The sequence below is a fragment of the Xyrauchen texanus genome, chromosome 7 (assembly GCF_025860055.1).
Source record: "Xyrauchen texanus isolate HMW12.3.18 chromosome 7, RBS_HiC_50CHRs, whole genome shotgun sequence".
Classification (NCBI taxonomy): Eukaryota; Metazoa; Chordata; class Actinopteri; order Cypriniformes; family Catostomidae; genus Xyrauchen; species Xyrauchen texanus.
In genome coordinates, this window is record NC_068282.1 from 7,041,293 (window position 1) to 7,067,889 (window position 26,597).

The 26,597-nt window shown below is 37.6% G+C and overlaps 3 protein-coding genes across 4 annotated transcripts; 1 reads left to right on the forward strand and 2 right to left on the reverse strand.

The window, feature by feature from the left end:
• Window positions 1–13: 13 nt before the first annotated feature.
• Window positions 14–11,764, reverse strand: ergic3 (ERGIC and golgi 3). Of its 2 annotated transcripts, XM_052130591.1 has the most exons (14): window positions 11,495–11,764; window positions 11,098–11,168; window positions 10,800–10,887; window positions 9,283–9,402; window positions 8,895–8,988; window positions 8,368–8,533; window positions 8,160–8,217; window positions 6,540–6,554; window positions 6,134–6,165; window positions 5,949–6,045; window positions 3,341–3,405; window positions 2,986–3,122; window positions 1,596–1,651; window positions 14–865 (listed from the first exon to the last, which is right to left on the reverse strand). In XM_052130591.1, the coding sequence occupies exons 1-14, from the start codon at window positions 11,580–11,582 to the stop codon at window positions 786–788; spliced, it is 1,167 nt and encodes a 388-aa protein (XP_051986551.1). In that variant the 5' UTR covers window positions 11,583–11,764; the 3' UTR covers window positions 14–785. The 2 variants fall into 2 exon arrangements, with proteins under 2 accessions (XP_051986551.1, XP_051986552.1); XM_052130592.1 differs by lacking the exon at window positions 6,540–6,554.
• Window positions 3,820–5,947, forward strand: romo1 (reactive oxygen species modulator 1). The gene is made up of 3 exons (XM_052130605.1): window positions 3,820–3,972; window positions 4,715–4,848; window positions 5,402–5,947. Exons 2-3 carry the CDS (start codon window positions 4,715–4,717, stop codon window positions 5,508–5,510), a joined length of 243 nt encoding a protein of 80 aa, XP_051986565.1. The 5' UTR covers window positions 3,820–3,972; the 3' UTR covers window positions 5,511–5,947.
• Window positions 11,765–13,928: 2,164 nt separating the features above from the next.
• LOC127646742 (cytochrome c1, heme protein, mitochondrial) lies at window positions 13,929–24,007 on the reverse strand. The gene is made up of 7 exons (XM_052130598.1): window positions 23,866–24,007; window positions 20,999–21,189; window positions 18,375–18,501; window positions 16,312–16,469; window positions 15,967–16,127; window positions 15,765–15,865; window positions 13,929–14,418 (listed from the first exon to the last, which is right to left on the reverse strand). The coding sequence occupies exons 1-7, from the start codon at window positions 23,944–23,946 to the stop codon at window positions 14,314–14,316; spliced, it is 924 nt and encodes a 307-aa protein (XP_051986558.1). The 5' UTR covers window positions 23,947–24,007; the 3' UTR covers window positions 13,929–14,313.
• Window positions 24,008–26,597: the final 2,590 nt, after the last annotated feature.

The following is a 26,597-nucleotide window of genomic DNA, read 5'->3' on the forward strand; positions in this document are numbered from 1 at the left end:
GTGTTACATTTATTTCTCATTTTAAAAATGGTTTCGCACAATCAAAATATAAATACATTTGTCCCACACAAAAAAAATAAGCCATCAAAACGTGACAAAAACACTCATACCAAATACCCACACACACACACACACACACACACACACCTGAATTTAGAGTTAAAGGTGCATTACAAAAACATCTATACTGACTGCAGCCTCTGTGTTTCAGTCTTGTGTGCTTGACTATAAAATAGGGTTCCTGTTGTCTTTTTTCCCAGTTTAAAAAGAGGCTTCTTTTCTACTGGCCATGGACCGAGAAGCAAATTCAATCAAATGAATTGTACATGAATGAATGTATGTATGTAAAACTGCTGTTTTAGTTTGCCTAACTCCACAGACATTGTGTATTGACACAAGCGGGAAGACACTGGTTCGCAATCAAATGAGACCACAATTTTCAAATCAACCAATTACTATTTCATAGTGAACAAATAATTCAAATCAACACAAGAGAAACATATTTGAAGGCCATAATTTCAAAAAGAAAGCTTTGATTTTCAGAGGTAAACAAATGATACATCAGTGTATCACTCAATAAAATGTCCATAATCCATAAGATCCTCCAAAATATAGTTTGACAGTGTCTTAGTCACAGGTTCCTGTACTTGTTTGCGAGGGGGCCGTGCCGACGGACACTTCTCTGTGTCCACAATCGGAAACAGTCTGGGGTTTTAATTGTGGCATCTTCTCTTGAACACAGAGGTTTCCAGACACAGTCATGCACTTAATATGTCTGTGTGATGCTAAGATGCTTTGCCCAACTCAATTTTCTTCTGTATGGCTCTTGCCGAGTGGTATATTAAGGAGTCAATGAGTCCAGCAACTAAAAGAACATAAGAGAAATATAAGAGGAGAGGTGAGTGACTCAGTTTACACCTGATAGAAAGGGACCGTTCACCTCAAAATTAAACTTCTCTCATTATTTACTCATTCTCATGCCATCCCAGATGTGTATAACTTTATTCTGCTGAACGCAAACAAAGAATATCTCATCTCTGTAGGTCCACAATATCCAAGTGAATAGGGTCCAAAACTTTGAAGCTTAAAAAAAAAAAAAAAAAGGACATTAAGGCAGTATAACAGTAATCCATGACTCCAGTGGTTTAATCGTTGTCTTCTGAAGTGATCTAAATTGATTTTGGGTGAAAATGCACCAAAATGTAACAAATTGTACACTAAATCTTGATATCTGCAGTCTCCTTGGCTATCATGATTTCAAGCTCACTTACTTCCTATAGTAAGTGCTCTGCACATGAGTCAAGCACTAGGAAGTGTAATTAAGCTTAAAATCATGATCGTGCCTAGAGACTGCAATGGCAAAAATGTACATTTGAAAAGGAGTCAATTCTGGCCTGTTCTCACACAAATATCTTCAGAAGATATTGATTAAACCACTGGAATCATATGGATTACTTTTATGCTGCCTTTACGTGCTTTTTTGGAGCGTCAATGTTTTAGTCACCATTCACTTGCATATAGTAGGCAGTAAAAGCATGTTTATGTAATCCACATTCATTCAGCATGAACAATACATTTATGTGAAAACCGCTCACCTGTGAACACACCACCTATAATAGCGCACACTCCTGTTAAGAAATGAGTGAAAGACCTGAGGAGGCAAACAATGGAAAACTTTATTTACTTAAACATTCAAATCATTCCATCCCTTCCAAACATCATGTAACTAGATTTTCAAAGCCAAATTTCGACACCATTTATTTTACACTCACAGAAATTCAAATCAGATATTAAGGGGTTTATATATATTATATTTTTTTTTTAGTTTTTTTTTTTTTAGATTTAAGTGAAAATGTCCAAATTGGGCCCAAAGTGTCAATATTTTGTGTGGCCACCATTATTTTCCAGCACTGCTTTAACCCTCTGGGGCATGGAGTTCACCAGAGCTTCACAGGTTGCCACTGGAGTCCTCTTCCATTCCTCCATGATGACATCATGGAGCTGGTGGATGTTAGAGACCTTGTGCTCCTCCACCTTCCGTTTGAGGATGCCCACAGATGCTCAATAGGGTTTAGGTCTGGAGGCATGCTTGGCCAGTCCATCAATTTCACCCTCAGCTTCTTTAGCAAGGCAGTGGTCGTCTTGGTGGTGTGTTTGGGGTCGTTATCATGCAGGAATACTGCCCTGCAGCCCAGTCTCCTAAGGGAGGGGATCATGCTCTGCTTCAGTAGGTCACAGTACATGTTGGGATTCATGGTTCCCTCAATGAAATGTAGCTCCCCAGTGCCGGCAGCACTCATGCAGCCCCAGATCATGACACTCCCACCACCATGCTTGACTGTAGGAAAGACACACTTGTCTTTGTACTCCTCTCCTGGTGGCTGCCACACACGCTCGCAACCTCTGGATATGACGCGGAGCATGTGCACTCAACTTCTTTGGTCAACCATGGCGAGGCCTGTTCTGAGTGGAACCTGTCCTGCTGTATGGTCTTGGCCACCGTGCTGCAGCTCAGTGTCAGGGTCTTGGCAATCTTCTTATAGCCTAGGCCATCTTTATGTAGAGCAACAATTCTTTTTTCAGATCCTCAGAGAGTTCTTTGCCATGAGGTGCCATGTTGAACTTCTAGTGACCAGTATGAGGGAGTGTGAGAGCGATGACACCAAATTTAACACACCTGCTCCCCATTCACACCCGGGACCTTGTAACATTAACGAGTCACGTGACACCAGGGAGGGAACATGGCTAATTGGGCCCAACTTGGACATTTTCACTCAGGGGTGTACTCACTTTTATTGCCAGCGGTTTAGACATTAATGGCTGTGTGTTGCGTTATTTTGAGGGGACAGCAAATTTACACTGTTATACAAGCTGTACACTCACTACTTAACATTGTAGCAAAGTGTCATCACATGAAAAGATATAATCAAATATTTACAAAAATGTTAGGGACACACACACACACACACAAGTTATAAGCTTTACCTCTGTTTCTCTGTGAATTTAACCATCATTGGAGACAGCTCATAAAGCACAAAAACTCCAGGCAAACCCTGATCTCCAATCAGCCCATTGGCTACTTTTTCATGTCTCGTTACTGAAAACTGGTTTGTTTTAACCACCTACAGAAAATCACATTATTTCAACAGGAGGTGCAAAACTTTACTTCTGTATAAGCTTCCACATTAAACAACAACTAATACTATCATGTCTAAATAAATAAAATGAAGACAATAAGTTTTGTGGATGTCAGTGAAGGCTTAACAGTGTTGTTATCATGCTAATTTTGTTCTAAGAGTTTTACACTTTTTCCATAATACCACAAGCTCAGCACACTTACCTCTCCATTTACTTTAACATATATTGTTGGCACAATTTTGACGAAATACTGGTACATCATTGATGCTGTAAAGAGCAAAACGGAACAGGTCAATATAGTCCCAGCTTTTTCTGTCAACTGAATCCCTATAATCTAAATTAATTTATTGGGCCCTGAACACAGTAATCATTCAATGCAATGCTAGTGTATATGTATTAAACATTACATATATTACCATAGAACAGTGATAATATTATATGAAAATATAAGTACGTACACAAACACACATCTAATAGTATCACTGTTCTATGCCAATATATGTCATGTTTGTATACAAGATAGGAGTAAAACATTATATATGAATTGTTTTACATTTTACACATTTAAAACGATCCATCCATTAAAAAGTTGGCATTGGCATTTCTATCACAATCTCAAATTCAGGCAATTCCTGCCTGAACCGCTAGTGTGCGCTAAAACATCATTGACTACCGCTAAACGGCGCTGCAGCGCTCGGGAGGCTTCTTCGCTTGTACTTTGACACCACTTCCTCTGAAGTAATGGCGTCTTTATGAAACAGTCCTACAGCAAATATTTAACGAGTACAACAGAAGACCACGTATTTGAGGCACTCGTATATCGATTCGAGCAAGGTAAGCTATCTACATTAACGGTGCTCCCGCTGTACGTCGCGTTGTTTTGTTGGTTCAAGGCCAGATTTGATGACATGTAACGAGATAAAACGATTCACGTGTAATACGTTCTTACTGGTGTGTTTTTAACTTCTGGCTTATCACAGCTCCGGCTGTATCTCAAACTCTTGGGAGCTACCTACCTAGACAGCATATCTGGACTTTATACGCGTGTGCAGCATTTTTGGGCATTTTAGCGGCATGATTCTGCTCATAGTTTAGCTGACTCGAAACGCGAATGTAATTTCCAATAATACGGTCTGGGTGGGCATCTCACAAGGTTTTGCACCAAATTTGTCAACTAGTAAGGTGCCTTCCTAGACACCATATCTGGACATCATAGCTCAGGAATGTGCATATGATGGAAACAGATGCTGCCTAGTCAGCTCACTAGGTTTTGCCAACAAACGAAAAATGCTGCCAGGTGAGTTCCCTATATAGACAAAAATGTTAGCTATCATAGCGGCACTCAGCTACATACCCAAAAATGCTATTTAGGATGGAAGCTCACTGGATTTAGCAAAAAAATAAAACAAATGCTGTTCTGACAAACATGGTGATTCTTTAAAATGCTGTCTAGGTTGGCAGCTCACTAGTCCTGCATTCCAAATAACATATGATGGCTCAGAGGGCACGTCAAAGGGAGAACAGTCATGAATCACCCTAGGTTTTCACACACGGCCTGTATTTGTTCTCTTTTCAGATGCCAGTGTCAGTAGGGTCGTATGGACAGGCTGCCCAGCCCAGCTGCTTTGACAGAGTTAAGATGGGCTTCATGATGGGGTTTGCAGTGGGCATGGCAGCGGGTGCCATGTTCGGAACCTTTTCCTGTCTGAGGTATGAAAATGAATAGCGGTCGTTTTCGTTATATCATGCTGATACCGGTCTATAATACTTGCCCTCACAAAAATAGACCATGTTTTTAATATCAAACTATAACGGCTGTAGTTTCGACGTGTATCCTATTTGTAACGTCTGCTCCCTTTGTTGGTCTGGCTTTCAACTCACTTTGCAAATTTTTTTAGGATGCAAATGTAATAAGTTATATCTTTTTGCTAGACCCTTTTCAGTCTGTTTTGCAATTCAATGTGCAGTTAGCAACTTTTGATGTTTTACTTATCCTATAGTTTGTTTCATAGAAACCTGATATATTGATCCAACTCTGGTAATTAGGAGTTTCACCTGAGGTTACCATGATCTTACAAAAAAATACTACAATTAAATGTTATGTTTACTATGCCACATAAAAAAAATATGGTGCATTTCCATAAGGGCCTGTATGTTCACTTTCTCAGCAACTGACCACCACATTGTGTTTATCATTCACTTCTTAAAACTGAATATTGCTTTGTTAAAGGGACTAATTCTGTCTGTTGTTTATTCTATCTAGGATTGGCATGAGGGGTCGAGAACTAATGGGAGGAGTTGGGAAGACAATGATGCAAAGCGGCGGCACTTTTGGAACCTTCATGGCGATTGGGATGGGCATCCGATGCTGAAACCACACTGATTTAACCTGTCAAGTTCTAAGACTTTAAAGCATTTCTAGATTTATCCATTTGCCACCATACCCACATTCAAGGACATGGGTGTCAATAAAGACAGTGATTTAAAAACATTGCAGATTTTCCAGTAAATCTTGATCGAAGGTGTAGTAGCCCACAACTGTAGCTCTTTGATACTTTAAGTACAGCTCTCCTCTTATTGACTTCCATTACAGCAGGGTAAAATCAGCTAGATGGAACTAATGATATTTACCAGTGACCTTTCTGCCAGTTAGGAAGGGTTGACTATGACATCACCACAAAGACAAGAGAAAGAACGGCTAAAATCTCATACTTGTCAGTTTCATTCTGGACAGCCTTTCTAGACTTTGTAGTCCAACAATGAAACCAATTTTTAGTTTAAGTATATACAAATAAAAGGCATACACTAACCTTGAGGTGCTGCTATGTTAGTACCATCTAAAGGGTTGACAATTCCAGGATAATCTTTTCCAAATGAAAGATGTTTGATGAAATGTGTCATGTTGATCTATAGCAATACCAAGCAAATTCAGTTAGTAATGTTGACAATAGAAGAGAAATTTTGGTTTAATGTTTAAAGCACAGAAACATCTTACATTGTCCAGTCCAAAACTCTGCAGGTCATGAACTGAAAATAAAAAGGAATTAATAATTAACATAATAACAAAATTGCACAATTTATCAGTACGCCTTAGTTAATCTGAGTAGCCAACAAATTCTAATTTTCAAACAAAGGCAAAGCGTAGTACATAGTGGTCACAGATGCAATTGCTGATGATTATCATGAAAAATTACACTTAAGAAGCCACTGCATTGTTAATTGACAAATTATCATTTGAAAAGTTACTTTGTAAATCACTATATGTGCAGGGAAAAGCAGTGTTGCCAGTATACTGATGTAGTAACAAGGTAAATTCTAACTTGTCCTGTTTTTATTAAAAGACTGATTGTCTAGTGGCTTGGTGGAATAAAGACTTATTCAAATATAAAAGGTCAACTTACTTTCCACAGCATGCACTGCAGAAAGAAGAGAAGAGAGTCACAATTGGGTTTTGTTTTTGGAAAGCATAGATTTCAAGAGCAAATTGAGAACCCTGGTCATTTAAGTTCATTTCAAAACTAGAGAATGCCCAAACAAATTATGTCTTATGCCAAAAGACTAGTCTCTTTTTTCTGTAGTAGGGCCATAGATATGCTTAAAATGCTGATACATCCAGGGCTTTTTGATATTGTGTATTGGATATGCATTTTAGCCATTGGCAGAATAGCATAAGCATAACTGGTGTTAGTTCTGTACCTTGTTACTTGGAAAGATTGTGAGATTTAGTGGGAAAGAGAACTTTTGTCCCATAGTTATAACCCAGACTTCCCAAAAAAACATTAATTTCATTAATGAAAAAGACTGATCAACAGCATCAATGATCTAAGAACAAGCAGCTGCAAGGTAATGATGGCACTGAAGAATTAATAAGATTGTAAAATCAGACATGCATACAAAGACAGAAAGAGTCCAGACTGTTCCTCTCCCTAGACATGTGTAATGCTCTAAATTCCTGATAACTGCTCAATACAATGCTTAATATGGCTAAATCTGCAGATACTCTGGTATATGAACTGTTTCAAGAAAGACAGGGGGGAAAAAGCAAATGAAGAGACATGCATTTTGTATTTTTTAAGGAAATACAAATGCAGATCTTAAGATGTATGTGATGCACCAAACGTCACACCATGCACCCGTTTACGAGTTACATGCAAAGTGAATATGAAGCATGAAATCTGGTCTGTTGCACATTAATTGATTAAAAATCCTTTTCATTTGAGGAAAATCTAAGATTATAACAAACACACAAGTTTTTGTCTTTAAAGGAATAGTTCACCCAAAAATGTAAATCCTAATCATCATTTACTGCCATCCCAGATGTGTATCACTTTCCTCTGCATAACACAAACAAAGATTAAGAATATTGCAGCTTTGTAGGTCAATGCAAGTGAATGGTGACCACATGTTTTAAGCTCCAAAAAGCATATAAAAAGGTAATCCAGAAGACTCCAGTGGTTTAATATATGTCTTCTGAAGCAATCAAATCAGTTTTAGGTGAGAACAGACCAAAAAATTATTTTCACAATAAATCCTGACATCTGCAGTCTCCTTGGCAATCATGATTTCAAGCTCGATTACACTTCCTTGAACCATCTAGCGCTCCGTGCATGTGTCAAGCACTAGGCAGTGTAATCGATCTTGAAATCATTCAAGACACCTTTTGGTCAGTTCTCACCCAAAATCCAGCTTCAGTAGACATGGATTAAACCACTGAAGACTTATGTATTACTTTTATGTGAGTTTTGGAGTTTTAAAGTTTTGGTCACCTTTCAGTGACTCAGATATGCTTTGAATTGTGTGGACCTGCAGAGCTGATACATTCTTAAAATCTTCATTTGTGTTCTGCAGAAGAAAGTCATACATATCTGGGAAGGCATGAGTAAATAAATGAAAGGATTTTCATTTTTGTGTGAACCATCCCTTTAAGTATCCAAATGGACTAAACTATTAAGCAACATGCCTTTGCTTCAGACCAGAGAGCTTTGAGATGTGTTTTATGCTGCACAAACTTGAGTTTTTACCATGTACATGAGATTGCTGAAAGCTCTTGCCGGGGGCAAAATGGAAATTTCCTGCCACCTAAAGGAGATAAAGAGACTTTGGTTTGGTTTGGCTTCATACAGTCTTTACAGACCAAATTGATGAATTTACTTAAACCAAATAAAAAAAAAATAATAAAGAAAAAATAAAAAACAACTGTCAAAACCAGACAAGATTGCAAAATTATACCTTGTTGACCTCCAGAAAGCCGTAAACCTGACAGCCCTCGTTCTTCTGCTCCTGCATCTTCTGGCTAAAGCCCTCTCTCCTACACTGCTCAATGGTGTCAGGAGTCTTGAACGCCCAGCCGCGCCGCCTATACGCCTCCCGCACATCATCACAGGTATTACAACACCTGCAGACAACCAATAAGTAATTGAGTGTCTTGATCAGCCAGAATCAATGTTAAAAGGGAAAAATAATTTAAAAGAAAAGGAAAAGAATAGAAAGCATTCGTGACTAACAGATGTCAAGGAGGAATTTTCTACATCTAGCTTTTTAATCAGCCTGGCAATTATGAATTTGAGCTGCTATCTTAACTAATTACGTGTCTGTACTACACAGATCTTATAGTAAGGCGTTTAGAACCTGTTCACGCAAGTAGACAAACTTGTTCCGTCAGTGGATATTGACAGATATTCCGGATATTCCACTTCCTGTTTGGAATACCTTAACTTCTTTGTTTGAGTTAGTTGTCAGATTGAGGAAAAACTCACTTTAAATCATCAGTTTCAGCACCATAACAGCTCTCACAGCGGTCAGGATCCAGTGTACTGGGGTCGAAAACCCCTTCCTCTTCTATGCCCAAAACTGCACAGTAAACAGTGGCATGGACAAAGTCATGAATGCTGTAAAAGCTAAGATACTTAATGTATATACTGTATAAATCCCATATTGTGTGTGGCTAAGGAACCCAAGAAAGCAAAGTGAGTATAAGTGACTTAATTACGAGAACTGTGCAAACCCTAATAATTTGAATGTGGTATTCTGGATTTGAATGACATATTTCCTGATTTGATTTGTCTTCTAAATATATCAAATGGACACTCTTGCCACTAATAAGAACATTGGTTTGATCAAGCACTTAAATGCGATGAAACTGACCATGTTTTTCGGCCTCTGTTGTGACCGGTTGGCCCTCTTTGTCGAGTCTCTGTTTAAACAAGTTATGCTCCACATCTAGCTGCTGTTCTCCTGCTACATCCATGGAATCAATACTCAGATCTAAAAGAACAAAATCACTCGCAATTCTCAAGACTGTAAATAAATACTTAATCTAGCTGCACACAGAATGTAACATCTAGAGTAAACATCTCAACCAACATGTTAAAGTGTGGACATGCTTATATATTGTTGCATTTGATCTTAAAAAGTCTATAAGCTATGGCTTGATACTTTTTAAAACAAAACATTTCACAATACAGGAACTGCTTTATTGATATTTTGAACACTATAGATGATATTTCCTATCTTATACATGGTTACACTGTTTTACAGGACTAGGAACCACAGGTCAATGACTTCTGTTTAGACATACAGAACTAAATATTTATATGTGTGGTGGCCAAATGTTTGGAATAATGTACAGAGTTTGCCCTTATGGAAAGAAATGGGTCATTTTATTCCCCAAAGAGGCATTCAACTGATCACAATGTATAGTAGGGACATTAATTAGTAAAAATTACTATTAAAATTTGTTTTTCAGAATTTTTCAACTATTTCAGAGTTCCTCCACATGCAGCTATTTAAACAGCTTTGCAGATCCTTGGCATTCTTGTTGTCAGTTTGTTCAGATACTCAGGTGACATTTCACTCCTCACTTCCTGTAGCACTTGCCATAGATGTGTCTTGTCAGGCACTTCTCACGCACCTTACAGTCTAGCTGATCCCACAAAAGCTCAATGGGTTTAAGATCCATAACACTCTTTTCCATTATCTGTGTTTCTTTGCCCACTCTAACCTTTTCTTTTTCGGTTTCAAAAGTGTCTTTTTCTTTGCAATTCTTCCCATAAGGCTGCACTCCTGAGTTCTCTTTACTGTTGTACATGAAACTGGTGTTGAGCGGGTAGAATTTAATGAAGCTGTCAGCTGAGGACATGTGATTTCTCAAACTAGAGACACTGATGTACTTATCCTCTTGTTTAGTTATACTACATCTGGCCTTCCACATCTCTTTCTTGTTATAGCCAGTATTGACCTGAAGACATGCTAGTCTATTGCATACTGTGGCACGTCAAAAAAAAACACAAAGACAATATTACGCTTCATTTAACGAACCAAATAGCTTTCAACTGTGTTTGATATAATGACAAGTTATTTTCTAGTTCCAAATTAGTTATTTAGCATGATTACTCAAGGATAAGGCATTGGAGTGATGGCTGCTGGAAATAGGGGCCCCATCTAGATTGATAAAAAATGACTTTTTTCAATAGTAATGGTGCTGTTTTTTTTTTTTTTACATCAGTAATGTCCTGACTATACTTTAAGATCAGTTGAATGCCACTTGGTGAATAAAACATAACAAATTCCTTCTGAAACATCAAAATCTGTACATTATTCCAAACTTCTGGCCACCAGTGTATATATAGAGATAAATTACATAGTATACAGTGTTTACTTACAGGCACACGGCATATGTGGAAATATAACATCAATGTTGATTCTTAGCTTGTCTCCTCTAGAAGTGTCTACAAATAGTTCTGGATGAACCTATGAAAGACCAATAGAACCATTTAGAAACAACGATCTACATACCCAAACACTCATATGGTATATTTTTATGTCTAGATGGTTAATTGCCTTAAACACACAATACATGTTATGCCCTAATATATATATATATATATATATATATATATATATATATATATACACATACACTATATATCACATACTTTTATGAATGTGCCATGTACTCACCTCCTTAGTTAGATAATACTGCAGTTCAGAAAAGAACAGAATCAGCATAAGAAGTCCGCTGATGATGGTCACTAGAAATTGAGCAAAGCAGGAACATATGTATTAAGAAACAACTTCAGGTTTTACCCCAAACTGTTCTAAATGGCATTTAAATCACAGTCGCCACAAACATGACTCTTATATCACAAGAGTTTTTAATAAATGGGTTTATGGGGACGACTGACACTTTCCATTCAAGCTTTTATGCCAAAAATGACATTTTGTGTCATTTAAATATGTAATTACATGCGCATATTTAAAGACTTTATGTTCATTAGACTGTTTTCTCCCCACGAGCACTGTCTGTTTGAATGACGCTCGTCACTTCTGAAGCTCACGGTAGATTTATAACACTCACCCGTCGCTCCACCACATGTTTTGATCCTAAAATCCTCCAGAGTTTTGGGATACGCATCAAATTGTTTAAGTTTATTTAAAGCATCCATTCTCCCTCTCGTGCGGCGATGAAGCAAGCCGTCCAGTGACCCATTTCCGGTACATCCCGAAAGCGATTATATGCCCTCCGCCAATCAGATTCCACCGCGTTGCATCAGAGCTTATTTAGCAGAAACGGGACACTTCTATTTAAAATAATGGACGAAATTAGAACGCGCAACCAAGAAGCTCTCAAACCCAGCGGTCGACGGATGTAGATGGGGAAGCCCCGCCTTACAGGTAAAAGAGCCTTTTAGATACAGACATCGCCTGTCAATCACCTCTCTAATGCGCATGCGCTTTAGTTATGCAAGCCGGGAAAATTGCGTGTTTTAGTGTAATATGAGGTCCAGAAGCACAATTTATTATTCCAATATTATCAGATTTTATTGCTGATTTGAAATATGTTATTTGATGGTGTCCCCCAATTCAAATTGATAGGAGCTGCTCTATCATGTCTGGAAATAGACTCACGAGAGCGTTCCAAAGATGGCAGACAGTGGACTGACTTGCTAGACGACTTTGGTAGCGGCTACCTCTTCAACTGGCAGCCCGCGGGTCAAATCCGACCCGTTTGAAATTTTCAGTGTCCGGCATGAGGTTGTCAGTTGTCTTATATGGAGGACAAAACGTGCAAAAATAATAAATAAATAAATGTAATTATAAGAAAATAAATAAAGGAATAAATGTATTGGATAAAACAAATATAATTAGTTTTTAATGCAAGTTATTCCTGAATTTATTTTTGTATGACTTTTTTCCTTTATTTATTATTTTCGCTTTTTATTTTTATTCTTTAAAAAAAAATGTATTCTTTCATTTGTTTTTATTATTATTTATTTATGCATTCATTTATTTATATATTCCCACATTTATTTATTTTTGTATTTATTCTTACATTTCTGTCTCTTGTATGATAATGATGTGGGCGGGTCCTGCTTACCATTGGCTTACTGTAGATTGAAGCGTGCGCTGTTGTTTTGATGTGACGTCAGATCAGCCATATCGCGTGTAAACTATAGCTATTTGTGGGGCTAAAAACATAAGAGCTTAAGTCAATCCAAGATTTATTGGTTATACTAAAATTACAACATAAATGGGGAGCTGTTTCTTCAACAAAACCACAAAATGAGCAAGTTTCATAAATGATATGATTTAACCTCGTCCTTTTCTTTTTTTTTTCTGCGTATACAACTTAAAATTTTGATGTCTGCAAATCCATAATATTGTTTTCTGTTGTTATGATTCTTCATTGTAAAAGATACAACCATGCTTCATTTCCCTGAGCGTTTATGTATGTATACATCTGCAATAAAACAAAATTAAAATCTATTGCTGACTCTTCACATATATCTAGAGAGTCGCGCAAATTGCGAATGAAGTCGATAACTGCACATCAAATTACTGTTTCATTTAGAGTAGAGGTGCTGATTGATGTTTTAGGAGAGCTGTATGCTGGTATGAACGTTGTAGCACATCCTGGATTGTTAAATTCTCTGCAAATGTTGCCCTGCATATTCAAAATCCAAAGTCCATCTGCTTCCGATAAGTACTATTGAGCTCTCAACCAATGATGCACTGGAGCTCCGCAAGGACCGCCTCCCTCATTTCCATGTTACACACAGAAAGTAAAAATAAATACATGTATAAATAAATATATATGGTAATATATTAATATGGAAATAAATATATGTGGGAATAAATAAAAAAATATGCAAAATAAATGAATAAATAAAAGTTAAAAAGAATAAAAATAAATATAGAAAATAATAAAGGAATAAAGTCATACAATAATAAATTCAGGATTAAATTTAATTAAAAACTAATTATATTTGTTTTATCAAGACATTTATTTTATTATTACATTTATTATTTATGCAGGTTTGGGCCTCCATACTAACGGTCCTTCAGTTATTTTAAGTGAATCTTACGGAGAAATTTGTTAGAGGATGGTGCATTCTCGTTCTAGAAAGCGTTTGATTGGACAAGGCATCTCAACCTCTATGTGACATCAAGGATGTCTTTTTAACTAGGAGAGAGACTTTATTAAAAATACTTATATCTACTGAAAACTAATTCTGTTAACCTTTGTAAGTAAACTAGGATATGGATGACATTAAAGATAATAGAAATGGACTATAAACGGCAAAACATTAATTTGGATTTCACATGGTATTTAAAGACAACTTTTGCGTCCAATTAAAATAAGTGATAATAGCTAAAAACAATTATTCTGAAATGGTGGCTTCCATCTCTAAGGTATATCTAATGCTACCACCTCCTGATAAATCACATTTGTAGGTTGCTTTGGATAAAGCTACTGTAAATGAATAAACAATCAAATGGAGTAAAAAAAATTACAATTTGTTAAGGATTTCATTAGGGTATACCAGTTTTATTAAATATTTACACAACAAAGTGTAGAGAATCTACTGCAAAGACAGATCTCACAATGCACAAGAAGGTTGCATGTGTATTTTGACTTGTCCCTCTCAAAAGATCACCTTGCAAACAACCACAAATATTTAATTCAGATAATATTTATTTTACAGTTAAACACAAAGGTTGTCTCAGGTCCCACTCCCCAAGTCATTTAGGAGGAAGGACACCAAGTTGAAAGGATGTCCGGCATTTTTTGATTATAGCAACCTTATCTTGATGCATCGTGCACTCTGAAAAATATCGGACAATCGTGAATCAGGTTATGTTGTGTCAAGGCCTGAGGAAGGTATCTGATTGGCTTTATTTGGGAGGCCTGTAGGCGATCTTTCTGCTCTTGAGCACAGACCACCTGTGCCGCTTCATGTAGTAAACCAACGGAACAAGGATAGAAGCGCCCATCAACAGCTGCATAGAGAAAAGTAAGAGTAAGCACTACATATTAAAACAAATATATGTCAGGTTTAATACAAGGTAGGTTAGGGTTAGCTCTATAGACAGCATTTGTGACATGCTGTCATTTACTACAAAAAGTCAATTTGTAAAAACAATGCAAGTCTATGGAGCAAGGCATTGCACTGGGATTGATAAAATAGACACCGTTTAAAAACTACAGCCATAGGGGAAGGTGGTAAAAGCAAAATTGTACACCGATGAGCCAAAACATTATGACCAATCACAGGTGAAGCGAAAACATTGATCATCTCCTAACAAGGCCACATGTCAACGTCTGGGTAGATTAGATGGTAAGCAAACAATCAGTTTTTGTAGTCAATGTGTTGATTGCAGGAGAAATGGGCTGGAGTAAAGACCAGAGCGGCTTTGACAAGGACCAAATTGCATTGTCCTGAAGCACACCCAGATCATCACCGATTATCCACAGTGTCTCGCATCCATTGTAAAATTTGGTGAGGGATCGGTGATGATCTAGGGGTGCTTCAGCAAGGATGAAATCAGACTGACTCGTATTTGTGAAGGACGCATGAATCAAGCCATGTACAAGGTTATCCTGAAAGAAAACGAATTCCTTCTGCTCTGACAAGGTTCCCCAACTCTGAGGACTTTTCCAGCAGGGCAATGCTCCATGCCACACAACCAGGTCAATAAAGGTGTGGATGGAGGACCACCGGATCAAGATCCTGTCATGGCCAGTCCGATCTCCAGACCTGAACCCCATTGAAAACCTCTGGAATGTGATCAATGTGAAGATGGATGGCCATAAGCCATCAAACAAAGCAGAGCTGCTTGAATTTTTGTGCCAGGAGTGGCATAAAGTCACCCAACAGCAATCTAAATGACAATATTTTTATTTGGAATTTGGGAGAAATGTTGTCAGTACTTTTAACAATTTAGTTTTATTTTATATTTTACTCAAACACATACCTATAAATAGTACATCCAGAGAAACTGACAATTTTGCAGTGGTCTCAATTTATTTCCAGAGCTGTATATATTTATCTCATTAAATCACAGCCATTGTGGTTTAATAATCACACTAGGGCAGCTAAAATGTAAATTTCTGCACTGAATGTTTATGGATGGTATTGGTTTTCGCTATCTGAGAATTTTTACGAGCACAAGCACCTGAGCATGATATAGGATCTGATTCCGATACCAGTATCGGGACACACCTAGAAAAAAGTAATATGGTTTGGAACGACGTTAGGGCGAGTATGGTGACTGAATTTTCATTTTGGGGTGAAACAACATTTATGGTCGGGACCAAAATACAATGAAATGGGGAAAATACAAACCTTCAGTCCCATTCGTTTGCGTTGGTCATGTTCAGGCTCAGCGGCCCACCTCAGGAAGGTGCAGACATCTTTAGCAACCTGGCTCATGGTGGCAGGGGTTCCTATGGAAGAATATTTCTTGTTATTTTGACCAATGGCATGTTTTACTTTCTAGAAATGAAAGAGTGTGAATAATACAGAATTACAAACACTTAAAACTCACCATCATCATACTCTAGCACCTCATTGTAGATCGGTGGCGCCATTCCAATGGCCTGGCCGGGGAAATAGGGGTTGTAATACAGCCCCTCTCTCATAGATACACCAGCTGGAGGATCACAGTAACCAGTCAGAAGAGAGAACACATAATCTTCACCTCCATGCCTGAAAAGGAGAGAGAGAGAGAGATACACATTATAAAAATAACGTTGTATTTACAACACTTTATAATGTCCAGTCTGGGGAAGGAGAATGTCTGTGAATCTTTAATTGTACATTTTAACATTCAGACAGTGTGCCAATAATAAGAGAACCACATAGAGATTACTAATTGACAGAAATTAATTACCTGGCACTGATGATATAGCTGAGGTCAGGAGGCAGAGCTCCGTTGTTGGCAGAACGGGCAGCCTCAGGGTTTGGGTAAGGTTTAGGGAAATAATCGGAGAGCTTCCCAGGTCGAGTGAACATCTCTCCTGTCTCATCAGGACCATCCACAACTTCAATCTGAAATAGAGAACAATAACCACATTATACATATGACCACTCATGAAGTTTATTAATAATGACAGACTATTTTAGATGCGTGTCAAATATATTTTCAAGTAAAAGTGGGAGGAAAAAATAGATTCACTGATGCATCTCGATTCTTTCTCCAATGATTCAGAATCGCTTCCGAGTTTAATGTAAACTGTGGCAGGGCAGTGGCGCTTCCGTGCGTGCCATAGACAGAGCAAGGACACCTACACACTTGAGTTAACGCTGCATCAGAGAATGCTATGGATGCATTGATTTCAAATGGGATGGTGCCTCGGAAGTATGTAGAGGGAAAACGCAAGGGTTTGCGACAGCAACGTTCTGTCATGCGACAAAATGTTGAGTGCATTTTAGCTTTTTCTGCAATGTAGGCATGAGTAGGCTGATGAGAATCTCGGTAAGGCGGGACAAGTTGCACTGTAAAATAAAAAAAACATGGCAGAAAATATCACACATGTACAGTGTTCATTCCTTGTCCTTTATTATTTTTCCTCTGCCAGACTAAAAAAGAAAAAAATAGTAATTGTAGAGAGAGAGCCTGGACAAGTGTTGCCATATTTACTGGTACATTGTCAAAAAGATGATGACTCTCAGTTTTCACCACTGCATTGCTTTTGAATTTCCTCTGAAGTACATGCCTTAAAAATGGACCTTTCGCATTCCCATGCATCAAACATCTCAGCTCCGTCTGAGATTTCTACAGTGTGTAGGAGCCCTAAAGCCCAAAGTAGCAAGCCCAAAGCTAGGAGTCTGCATACAGGACACATGACGTAATAAGTGGGTCCACAAGGTGGCAACACTCACAGTCATTACTGTGACAAAAAAGCGAAGAAGATATAATTGCCAGTAAAAGCAGATGTGCACATCAAGAATGCATTTACTGAAACTACAATGCTGATATGTATCCACAAACCCACACAACATAGCAACGGGAGAGTTTAAAGTCAACAAACAACATGAAAGATGAGCTTGCACCTGTTACTGCACTGATATGCATAGAACAGAAACACGCAGCTGGAAATTATGATGAGACAGCAGTTCGGGAGACGTAGGTTGTTTTTATTTCCCGTTTTTGTCTCCTGGTTCCCAAAGCGTTTCCCTCCCTTTGCACTCTCTCTGTAATTTTATTGGCTGTTACTCATTGCACATCTCTTGATTGTCAGGACAGTGGGCACACTTGACGACTCAAGACAAATTTCACCAGGAGAGAGTAAGTTGCTGAGCAAACTAATGGAATAGTCCATAAGAGATTCATTATGGATTTATTTCACAACTTTTGCACTATTTGTGCAGCTTTACTATCACCAGTGTTGAAGAAAGGAGATGCTGACATCTGCAATAACCCTATCTTGGACAGGCAGCCTCTATAGAAACTATAGTTGTGGTTATAGTTAAAAAGATCCTGGCATACAAAGGATGTAACTGAACAGTAACTACACTAACAAAATGCTTGATTTTAGTGGGAATGTTGTAGTTTCTGCAATTTTCTCAAAATCCAGGCATAGTTGAGTTAGACCTGTCTGTCACAGGACAAATCAAAGTCTAAGAAACCCAAAGTTGATGTATGAAGTTACTGTGTTTTGCCTGTGCACATCAGATCAATCAATAAGAAAAATATTTGTTGCATCAGGAATCGTTTTGGAATCGGATCGTGACTCCCCTAATCGGATCCAATCCTGAGGTGTCTAAAGATTACCACCCCTACTTTCAAATGGTTTGGTGTGTTATTGTTATCATCAAGATGATTAAAATGCTACTTTCAAACCTTAGGATATCAATATCAATGTCTTAATCTGTTGAATTAACATTGCATTTGGGAAATGATTTCTGAGTTATGAGAATTAGTAATATTGGAGTAAAAGTGAGCTCTTTTACCTCCTCAGCTAAAGCTTTGACCTCCACCTCTGTGTGTGAAACTCCCACCAAGTTACGAAAGGCCAGGTACTCCATACTGTGGCATGCCGAGCACACCTGCTTATATACCTGGTATCCACGACGAATACTAAAACAGAAATACATTATACCATTAGTTAACTCATAAATGCTTTTATATGTACCTCTCCTTTGTAGGCCGCAAGTGAAAAGACATGAATAGACGGTATTCATGATAACTCGGTTACAAATAACTCCTTGAGACTATTATGATATATTCTTTTTGAGATCAGAAATAACGTTGTCCTAATAGCGGCTCAAACACTTTAGCCAGCCAATGATTTGCATTATGGATGAATTCACTGCATTATAACAAGTGGCATTTGCACACAAATGATGCTAGACCCTTTCTCAGAACAAACTTTATTTTCATTTTCAATTACTTTTAACCAGCTGGTCTCAGTAACCACAGGTGTAGTTTACCACATTAACTATAGACATGTTCAACTAACATTTGACAACTAGAAAGTGTCCAAATATTTCTTGTCTTCATTTTGAACATTATATCTATTTGTTTAATCATTTAAAAACTTGCTTGAGATGCGTGCATGTGCCATCTTACTTAAACCGAATTCCACTTATTTAATACAATGGCATTTAGGGCTGAGTGGTATGTCTACAAAAATGATATTGGTGATATATTCGATATACAGCTCTGGAAAAAATTAAGAGACCACTGCAAAATTATCAGTTTCTCTGGATTTACTATTTATAGGTATGTGTTTGAGTAAAATTAACATTTGTTTTATTTTATAAAGTACTGACAACATTTCCCCCAAATTCCAATTAAACACATTGTCATTTAGAGCATTTATTTTTATTCCTTAAAGCCTTGCTGAAGCACCCCTAGATCATCACCAATCCTCCACCTGGTTGTCTAATGGTTAGACGGAGACCTGGAGAGGCCATCAAGCCACAGTGTCTCGCACCCACAGTGAAATTCGCTGGAGGATCGGTGATGATCTGGGGGTGTTTCAGCAAGGCTGGAATCGGGTAGATTCGTCTTTGAGAAGGACGCATGTATCAAGCTACGTACAAGGTTATCCTATAAGAAAAATTGCTTCCTTCTGCTCTGACAATGTTCCCCAACTCTGAGGATTGGTTTTCCAGCAGGACAATGGTCCATGCTGCACAGCCAGGTCAATCAAACTGTGGATAGAGGACCACCGAATCAAGACTATGTCATAGCCAGCCCAATCTCCAGATCTGAACCCCATTTAAAACCTCTGGAGTGTAATCAAGAGGAAGATGGATGGCCACAAGCCATCAAACAAAGCAGAGCTGCTTGAATTTGTGCCCCATGAGTGGCATAAAGTGACCCAACAGAAGTATGAAAGACTGCCAAGCATGCCTAGGCGCATTAAAGCTGTGATTGAAAATCAGGGTTATTCCACCAAATATTGATTTCTGAACACTTCCTAAGCTAAAACATTAGTATTGTGTTGTTTAAAAAAAGAATATGACCTTGTTTTCTTTACATTATATGCTCTAAATACCAATATTGTTCTTTGGAATTTGGAAGAAATGTTGTCAGCACTTTATAGAATAAAACAAAAATGTTTATTTTACTTAAACACATACCTATAAATATAAAACTGATCCTTTTGTAGTGGCCTTTTACATTTTTCCAGAGCTGTATATCGCGATAATTATGTATTTGTTCTGAAATGGCTCTAGTGTTTTTTTTTTTTTAAATCAGAGGACCATCATTTCATCCAAACAGCCGTCCAAATAGATTCAATATTTTAAAGGCATAGAATAAAACTCAATTTAAAAATAATAAAGGCATGTTTCCCCACAGTAGTTCACTAATGAATACAAGAGAGAATGAGACGTAAACATTTTTATTAATATTCACTTTTACATTTTATATACAATAATACATAGTAGCCTAATAAAAAGCATTATTTACCTTCATATATTTTACTAAAACATTTTTTGTTTGTTTCTTAATGCCATGCTAGCTTCGATGGCTATTTTCATGGCGAAAACCTTTCGCCCCAGCCATTCCGGATGGCGCCCAAGCCTGAATCGGGTGGTGGTGTAGTGTAACGAGGAGGAGGGTGTGGGCGGGCTGTGAGGATGCACGCCTGGCGCTGAGCTGCCTAATCAGTGGGAGGGATATAAGGGAAGAGCCGGGGAAGCCAGAGAGAGAGATGCATGCGGTGTGTGCTCGTTGATGTGTCATTCTGTTTTCAGTTCACTGTTTGTTAATTAAAGTCTTGTTGAAACAAGAATTATGATTAAACTAGAATGAACTGATTTATGATTATTATTGAGGATTACATTTTATTTTATGTAAAACTAAACTATGTCTGTACTCTTTACTTCACCTGGAGCTTTTATTTTGTTAAATGTTTGGAATTGCGCAAATGCTTGAACATGCAGTACTTTTCATTCACAATGCATGTGAACTGCTTTGCGTGCACAGAAAAGCGCATTAGCCGATTATATTTTTATATATTTTTCAGCCTTTTACAGTTTAACAATTACATATGACCATGTCTGTGTTACTTTGATTAATTGTGCAGCCCTGAAGAATTGTTTTCTCAGTTGGGATGTGGTACCTGGCATGGTCAAGGGAGGACAGCATGCCATTGTGGCTCCAGGGGTATGAAGGTGGGTGCAGCTCCAAATCTGAGGCTTTGACTGACTGCTGCAGCATTAGAGCCAGACCCGCTCCTCCAGTCGTCAGAACTCCAATCGTGGTCAGGGCGATCTTCTTCCCCTTTGGCAGGCTAGCAAAAGACATGTTGGCCTGCAAAACATGGCATAAAAACAAAGGTTACCTATTATGCAAAAGTCAAATTAACAGCCAGGGAAGATTACTTTTTTAATTAATAAGTTGATGGATAATTATACATACATGCTGCTGCTTATTGCAGATAAACAACCAGCAACATACCATTCCCAACATACAGATCGAGTTACACATCTCAGAAACAGCTATGCGAATATTTCAGACATGTTTTGAAAGGAAATAATAATTATATTGCATTGTAATAAGATGAAGGTACAAAATTCTGTTTTAGTCTAACAAAACGTCACTGTAGCAATTGCATGGTACATTAAAATGTATATACCATGTTAGTGAATGGCTGCCATATGCCATAGCGATGCAAAACATGGTATTGTCATTGCACTTTTTGGTTAGTGTAAACTTAGGTGTGGGCGATATACCAGTAGACATGAAAAAAACGGTAGAAATTTCACACCCCGCTCGTATACATTTTGGATTATTGTCTCGATCACGCAAAATCGCCACTGTGTAGCAAGAAATATGCACAGCATTTTAATCATGTAACATAGAAACTCTGCATCATCTTATTTTAAAGTCTTTGGAAGTGACAACTATGTTTAACTTCAGTGTGTATGTGACCTTTCTTTCACCTCCTAAAGATGTTCTCGTAAGCACTTATAAAATTGACCTGGATGTTTTTAGGGTTGCACAACACCCTCATGGGTGCATCACCTTACAAATTGCCAGAGCTTTATAATAATAAGTGATCGACCGATATGTTTTTTTTTTTAAATGACCGATACCAGAGAGTAGGGTGACTGCTGATATAACACACAACTTAATATCGTTAATAACAAACATGAAATTATTTAGCACTATATTTAATCAATTTCTCACAAAACTAAAACAATTTTGTATTTTAAATGGTAGACAGCAGTTTCACGTGCACACGAAAATGTAGGCAGCTGACTTGCTACCTAGCTGCCTAATCAGTTAATGGCTTAACTAACATCTGTTTTGAATTAATGGAACTCTTAAGGAAACTGGTCTCTGAACAGTTTGAAAAACACCTTATTTTCAACCTACCTCAGTAAACAGCCTCGGGAGGCAGCATTTTCCTGGTTTTGGACGCAGCCTTGAAATTGCACTCACATGCTTGTGCGGATCCAGCACGAGCAGCAGCAATATCCTGACAGTTTAAACAACCTGGATAGCCTATTTGGAGTGACCGACGTGATTTGTGAATCAGAGGAAATTTTGATTCTAGCTGATGGAACACAAACTTCAGAGGAAGATATTAGATGAGCGTTCAACGAGAAGAAAATGCTGGATTTTTGTGAGGTTTGTGAATAAATCTCTGATTAAACAAGATATCTTCATATTTGCAAATGTTATAAAATAAAAGTTTTATTTATATTTTCCTTCTATCATGAGAAAAAGTTTAAAGTGACAGGGAACTGCTGAGGAGAGGCTGATAGCATCCGTGCTTCAGAGGTAAATAAATGAGCACTCCACAGGATGCTGCATCTGCTGAAGTTGTGTGAGGTTGGTTTATTACATCTGTTTAAACAAGATATGTGCATATTAGCAGATGGTATATGATATTTAACATTAGACAAGACATTTAAAAGTTCCAGGGAACTGTTGAGGAGAAAGAGGGAGAATGAAACAGTTGAGCGCTTTAACATTATGAGCTCAAATATGTCTACCGCGGCTCTGATATAAGGATTGTTTAAATGACACTGTGTTGCACCGTTATTGTTGTTGTCGTTGGTGTTATTATTGTAGCAACGCGATGGCACGTAACAAGAAAATGAACCGTGACTAGTCATCTACATGTCTCTGTCGCTTCATATGCAAGCAGGCGATTCACGGCACCCTCAAGAAGTTTAACGGCCAATGCCGATAAAAAAAAAAAAAGTCAGAATATGCGATATATCGGTCAACCGCTTATAATAATAAATATATTTAAAATATATATTTAATAAATTAATATATTTAATAAATATATATATATATATATATATATATATATATATATATATATATTGTCTCTGTAGGTACTGTTTCAATATAAACCTGATAATATAACAATTTTAGGACTGTTCCAACTCTATAATCAAACTGCAACAACAAAGGACATTCTGACCTCAAAATACCCAATCAAGCCTTCACTATGAAAAAAGTACATGTAAATGCCAAAACAATGATTATATTAACTTGTATTATACAAATCAGGTCATAGACATACTAATATACATTCCATATAAGCTATTATCAGCAGGGGGAGTGAGTTAGTCATTGAAGTAGTTGGCATGCACTTATATATTAACATTATATAAATATATAAACATTATATAAATATATGAACATCACATGTAAGATCTGTGATGTCACCTTAGTATTAAGTAAAGAGACACCCATTTACATCAGTCATCCGACTCCAATCTGCTTTTTAATCCCACTTTACCGGCTTTCTCGACAATACTAATTATAATTAGATAGATCAAATGTGCTATGGCACTACTATAAAAGCACAAATGTCAGTCTGCTGCTGTGACCTTGCTCCGGATAGTATGCTCCTCCTATAAGACGCCGCATATGCCAATGGATCTAGGCGGACATTACCATACTACAGACACAAGACTATGAAAACAGAGAGAACAAGCAGGTAAATGTTGGATCTGTCCATACCTGAGGAGTGTGAAAGGATTTGGATGTGTTGAGGAGGGTTCTCCCGGTGCCGGAGAAAACGACCGCACGGAGCGCCGCCATGTTTTTGACTCTGCGGACAAAGAGACACTTCCTCCGGATGAGAGCGCGACTGCCCCCGCCCCTGATGGAAAATTACACAAGGTCTTACAAAACATATAAATGGTGTCATTAAATGCTATTATCGATTTATTTGGAATGTATTACATGTAGAGCGAAAAGTGCCTTTCTGGTTCCAAACGGTGATATTTTATTTTACTTGTTTTTTTTAAATTTTATATACGAAACTTGATTTATTGTTATAGAGCCACCTAGATGTCGGAAGTGTGCTTAACAGCAAACTAAGTTTAATGGAATAGCTTGTTTGCAGTCACGTGATTCTTATGACGCGCGAAATTCAGATGGAGGGCAGGAAGTGAAAAGCACGAAAGTCCATACTTTACTAGTTTAGACGCTATTACGAGAGAAAGGAATAAACAGAAAACCACAACATATGTTGGACTTGATCCTAATGTTTTGAAAAGGAGCGATTTTTCAACTTGCCTGCCATCGAGGCATTAGATATAAGCAACTACCTTGTCCAACAGACATCCTTCTACTCCAGAAAACAACTGAAAGCATACAAAAGTATGGATGCATACAACTTTTTTTGTCCTGTGGATTAACCTAGCAACAAACATTAAACACTGCGGCGCCTCTCAATGTTAGCGTTGCAGTTGTTTACGTGATTACGTTAACCACGGAGACGGAGAAGTCATTGCAGCTCATTGCATGGCAGGCTAAGTTATTTACTTTCGACTGCAAATACTTTGTAATTTTTTGTTCAGTTACAGGGGTACAAACTCAAACAAACAAAGAAAAATAAATGTATTTAACTTTACAAAGTACGGAAACAGCTAACGTTACATAAACATAGCCACAGAAGTTGTATTAACTTACCTTTGACTAAGTGGTCACTGCACACATGAACATTATCCGACTCGGCTCCTCCAGACCGCAGACGTAGGTTTGCAAGCCATTTTTTCCGGCGATTTTCAGTAAATTTCTTGCATTTTCCCCCTTATGAACAACAACTTTTGGTACACGACAAAAAGCTCCTTGCAGTTTCTCGGGTTGGTCGATTTGAGCAACCGTAAACCATGTAAAACATAGGCATTTTGAGTTTGTGATAGTACTTGTATGCTAATAATCCTATGTAGAAAATCACTTCCTGTCCACCATCTGCATTTCGCGCCACAACAACGCAGTGACCTGACGTCATGTGCAAGCAATGAAAATTCTCTCATAATTTATTCATTCACCCTCATGCCATTCCAGGCGTGTATGACTTTCTTTCTTATGCAGAACACAAACAAAGATTTAAAACATATATCTCAGCTCTGGGTCCATACAACGAAAGTTTCAAAAAGGCATATAAATGCAGAATAAAAGTAATCATTGCGACTCCAGCTGTTAAATCCATGTCTTCAGGAGCGATATAATGAGACGGGTGAGAAACAGATCAATATTTAAGTCCTTTTTTTTTTCTTTTCTTTTTTTCTTTTTTTTTACAGTAAATTCTCCTCTCTGCCCAGTAGGTGGCAATATGCACAAAGAATATGAATCGCCAAAAACAAAAGAAGAACATGAAAGTGAAAGTGGAGATTTACTGTAAAAATAAATAAATATATGTTTCTCACTCACACCTATCATATCGCAACTGAAGATTTCAGTATAGATTTAACCACTGGAGTCATATAGATTAGTTTAATGCTGCCTTTATGTGCTCTTTGGACCTTTTGTGTGCTGTCCATCTTTCACTTGCATTGTATTGGCCTCCAGAGCTGAGACATTTTTCTAAAAAAAAATTTTTTGTTCTGCAGAAGAAAGGAAGTCATGCACATTTGGGATGGCATGAGGGTGAGTAAAAGAAGAGATCATTTTCATTTTTGGGTGAACTATTTCTTTAAATTGTCTAAATATATTTTACCATCTCTACTTCCCTGTTAATTTATTATTAAATGTAACAATCTCTACATCAGGGGACTGTTTTAATAAAATTAAAAAAAAAAAAAATGTATAGAACTTTTAAATGTTTGGGAAAAGAGGCGAGTTTACTTATTTTTTTCCAAAACATTACCCGTTTACATCCTAAAAGGGTCATGATGTGGGTCTCCTCGATGGTTTGACTTTGAGCACACAACTGAATAACACAGGCTGCATGACTATGATAAATCATTACTGCAATAGTTAGATTAACATACAGGTGCGAAGGGACTTCAACATTTCTAAATTGCACAAATAAAATATACATATTCGTCTCTGGCTTGCGTTTGCTCGCATGTCAATGATGCCGAGATCTACTTTTATATTTTATTTAATCACTGAGAAGGTTTATCTGCAAAGGAGCACCAAAGATCACAAGCAGCCTCAAGAATGGACACGGAGTAGCCGTATAACACTTTTCCTTGAGCAGAACATTGCACTACAGATCGCTAAGTTTGTTCAAAGGGGAAAGGGAGAGATAGAAAAAGCACTCACCTGCATGGTTGCCAGATTGCACAAAATAAGTATAACATTAGGCAGAATATTTCAAATTTGCACAAGTACAGATCTAAAACTGGGGTTGTTGCGTCTCTTATCTGGCAACCCTGAGCATGTTAAACGCTTGTGGAGACGCGTTTGGTCCCAATGCAAGTTAACTGAAATATCCGATGAAAAATAAAAACGCTTTT